This window comes from Glycine soja, chromosome 12 (assembly GCF_004193775.1).
Source record: "Glycine soja cultivar W05 chromosome 12, ASM419377v2, whole genome shotgun sequence".
In the NCBI taxonomy this organism is placed as follows: domain Eukaryota; kingdom Viridiplantae; phylum Streptophyta; class Magnoliopsida; order Fabales; family Fabaceae; genus Glycine; species Glycine soja.
The window spans coordinates 34,916,513-34,920,773 of NC_041013.1; the positions used below are offsets into that span (position 1 = coordinate 34,916,513).

Consider the following 4,261-nt stretch of genomic DNA (forward strand, 5'->3'; position numbering starts at 1 on the left):
CCCTGAAGGCCTTTGGTGTTCTATCTTAGCTTCCTGATACACTAGGCAAACAAAGACAAACTCATTAACCTCCTTCTTCATACTCGGCCACCAAAACATCTGTATAAGGTCCTAGTACATCTTAGTTGCTCCCAGGTGGATACTTAGACTACTTCTATGGCCCTTCTCCAAGATCGCTCTCCTAAGCTCAGGTACACTAGGAACACACACCCTATCCCGGAATCTCAAGACTCCATCAGGTCCCACTCTAAAACTACTATCTCTCCCTGCAACTATGGACTCTAACTAGGCTGACAATAATGGTTCAAACTTCTGACCCTCACGGTTCTTGCTCAAGAGCTCACCGGTGACTATCAACATACCCAACTTAATATTACCAAAGGTGATCTCACATGCTAAACTCATATCTCTAAACTGCTCTAGAAGGTCTAACTCTCTAACCATTAAAGCAGACACCTGAAAGGATTTCCTACTCAAGGCATCAGCTACTAGATTGGCTTTACCTAGATGATAGCTAAGTTCAAAATTGTAATCCTTAAGGAACTCTAGCCATCTCTATTTCTTGTTAATCTCTCTCTGATCAAACAGATATCTAAGGCTCTTATGGTCACTAAACACCTTAAATTTAGATCCATAAAGATAATGCCTCCAAAGCTTAAGAGTAATTGCACTACGGCTGGTAACTCAAGATTGTGCGTGGGATAATTTCTCTCATGAATCTTGATTGTCGAGCAGCATAGGCCACTACCTGGACCCGCTGCATAAGCACTCCACCTAAACCCATCTTGGATGCATCACAATACACCACAAAGGGTTTGCTCGAGTTGGGTAACGCTAAAACTAGTGTAGTAGTCAACCTTTCCTTAAGGGTACGAAAACTACTCTCACACTGGGCATCCCACACAAAAGCTTGACCCTTACGAGTGAGCTTCGTCAAAGGTAAGGCTAGCTTAGAAAAACCCTCTATGAACCTACGATAGTAACCTGCTAAATCAAGGAAACTCCTAACACTGGGCATCCCACACAAAAGCTTGACCCTTACGAGTGAGCTTCGTCAAAGGTAAGGCTAGCTTAGAAAAACCCTCTATGAACCTACGATAGTAACCTGCTAAATCAAGGAAACTCCTAATCTCAAACACTGACTTAGGACTCTCCCAACTCATCACTGCCTCTACCTTGGAATGATCTACTGCTATCTCTCCCCTGGATATAACGTGCCATAGGAAGCTCATCTCCCTACCCAAAACTCACACTTGGAAAACTTCGCATATAGTTTGTTGTCCTTAAGGGTTTGCAACACAACCCTCAGATGTTCCTCATGTTCCTCCCTAGTCTTGGAATACACCAAGATATCATCTATGAAGACCACTACATAATTATTTAGGTAGGGATGAAAAATCCTATTCATGTAGTCCATCAACACACTAGGGGCGTTGCTCACATCAAAAGGCATAAACAAGTACTCATAATGGTCATAACAGGTCCTAAAGGCAGTCTTCAGAATATCCTCAAACTTTATTCTAATCTGGTTATAACCTAACCTGAGATCTATCTTACTGAACAAACAAGCCCCTACTAATTGGTCCATCAAATCATCTATCCTAGGCAAAGGATACATATTCTTAATCGTCACCTTGTTTAATTGACGATAGTCTAGACATAGCCTCATGGTTCCATCCTTCTTCTTAACTAACAACACTGGCGCTCCCCAAGATGACACACTGGGCCTCACAAACTGTTTCTCTAAGAGCTCCTCTAATTGTTTCTTAAGCTCGCTCGGCTCTACAGGGGACATCCTATAAGGTGCTATCGATATAGGTCCAGTATCGAACACTAGGTCTACGGAGAACTCAACCTCTCTCTCAGGTGGTAATCCAAATACCTCATCAAACACCTCCGGAAACTCCCTCACCAAAGGTATATCACTCACAGAGGTTTTGGTCTCAACACTTATACTAGCTAAGATCATGTATACTTGTGCATCCTCCTTCAAAGATGCCTCAACTTGGTTAGCAGACAAAAACATATCACCTTCACTCACGCCAGACTCAGGAAAGACAACAAATTTCTCAAAACAATTTAATAAGACATGGTTGGAAGATAACCAATCCATACCAAGATTAACACCAATGTGGCTCAAAGGTAAAACAACCAAATCAATTAGAAACTGTCTATTAGAAATTAAGACAAGACATTGCAAGCACACATTAGAAGTTAAAACAGACCCACTAGCAGGTGATCCATAATTAAGTCAAATCTCAAAGAAGATACATGCAAAAATAGCTTTTCAACACAGACCCAAGAAATAAACAAATGTGTTGCACCTGAATCATACGATACAACCAAGGGAACTTGACTTATGAAACACATACTGTGTGGCATTAGCACCATTAAGAGCAAACACTCCCCCTGTGGTCCTCGATCGTCCACTTAGGTTATTCAAACCTCCAATCCTCTTCTCCTTCCTCGGATGTGGGCAACTAGTACTAATGTGGCCCTTACCTTGGCAGTGAAAGCAAGTCACCTCTTTATCTATGCACTCACAAGCAATATGGCCAAGCTAACCACACTTTCCACACCGAAGTGGTGTAGAAACATTAGCAGGAGCACCACCACCACCACTTCTACCACCAGGTTGAGACACGCTGTTAGTTGGCTAAAAACTCCCATCAGCTGGCTGAAATCTTCTATTGGCAAGCTAGAATCCACCGACCCTGTACCCCTCAAAATGGTTGCCATATTGCCCAAGAGGGGCAAAATAAGACTTAGCACGGTTGTGAGTCACAAACTTCCTTTTTTTCCCATGACTGACATTGGCATTCCTATAGAATATGGCCTTTTCTCGGTGATCCTCATCAAAGATCCTACACATGTTGATCAACTATGCAAAGTTGTGGATGTCGTGGTAGTTCACCATCATCTTCACTTCTTGTCAGGGGCAATTGATAAACTTCACACATTTACACCTCTCCCTAGCTTCCCTCTGATAATGAGGAAAATACCTTACTAGGTTCTTAAACCTAGTTGCATACTCTGCCACCGTCATGCTCCCCTATTTTAGGTCAAGGAACTTCATCTCCTTCCTGCTTTTCACATCTTCTGGAAAATACTTCTACCAAAAAGTTTGTCTGAAAGTCCCTCATTGAACAGTAGTGCCACCTGCTCCCTCCAGACATGGGCGAGTGTTCTCCCACCAATACTTTGCCTCATCTACCAGGATGTCAGTAGCAAACAACACCTTCTATTGGTCTTGACACTCCATCACCCGAAAGATCTTCTCAATCTCCCTCAACCAAGCCTCAACACCCTCAAGATCATAACCCCCCCTTGAAGGTAGGTGGGTCATTCCTTTGAAAGCAATCCAAACCTTGGTAAGCAACTACTCCTCCATCGCCTCCCTGATTGGCCATGAGTTGTGCCAGGTTGTTTAGGGCCTCGGTAAGAAGTCGCTTTGGCTCATTTCTCGCACAGTGACAGGCAAGAAGCAAAAACTTTGAGAAATGTACCAACACAATAGAGTAAACCTCTGAACAGAACAAAACAAATCCCAACAATACATCAGAGCACACAAGGATACATAGAAAGCTCATAACATATATGGGCGAAAGGTCCGACCTGCTCTGATACTACTAAATGTGACACCCTCTACCCCGCATACATATATGTAATAAACGAAAGGTAAATGCAGAACTAATCAAAAGTTCACCAAACACATTGTATATGAAATCATTTTCAAGGGTAAAAGGTTCACATTCAATTCTCAAGTATCAAAATAGAACTAGCCAACATAAGGAAATCGAATTGTCTCGGCTCAAAACATGGCCAACCAAGTTTAGGAAAAGGAATTCAACTAACAACATAAATTATAAAATAACTACATTGTTCATGGAATTATAATATGTAAAATAAAAGCCCTATGCCATGATGTCACATCTATCAGAGCTTTTCCTTGAGAAAGGCTAAGCCTCTCCATCTCCAGCATGATTATCATCATAAGTTGGCTCACTTGAAACAAAATGGCAATCAACCAAAACACAAACACACACCGAGAGTGAGTTATCACATTTCTAAATAAAATATGGATAAACAAAGACATAAGCAAAATACATTATACAAATATTTATAACTAGCTCAACTTAATACAATCCGCGTCACTTCACTTTATCAGTTAAAATTATTTTTCAATCACCAATCACATTACTCATGAATCACACACTTGATTCAAGATGTAACAACACTCACCAATTTCATAATAAACAAT

General features: G+C 41.3%; 1 protein-coding gene across 1 annotated transcript; it reads right to left on the reverse strand.

Annotated features, from left to right (window-relative positions):
• Window positions 1-285: 285 nt before the first annotated feature.
• Window positions 286-1,232, reverse strand: LOC114378944 (uncharacterized mitochondrial protein AtMg00860-like). The gene is made up of 3 exons (XM_028337523.1): window positions 1,106-1,232; window positions 749-984; window positions 286-456 (listed from the first exon to the last, which is right to left on the reverse strand). The coding sequence occupies exons 1-3, from the start codon at window positions 1,230-1,232 to the stop codon at window positions 286-288; spliced, it is 534 nt and encodes a 177-aa protein (XP_028193324.1).
• Between the last annotated feature and the right edge of the window lie 3,029 nt (window positions 1,233-4,261).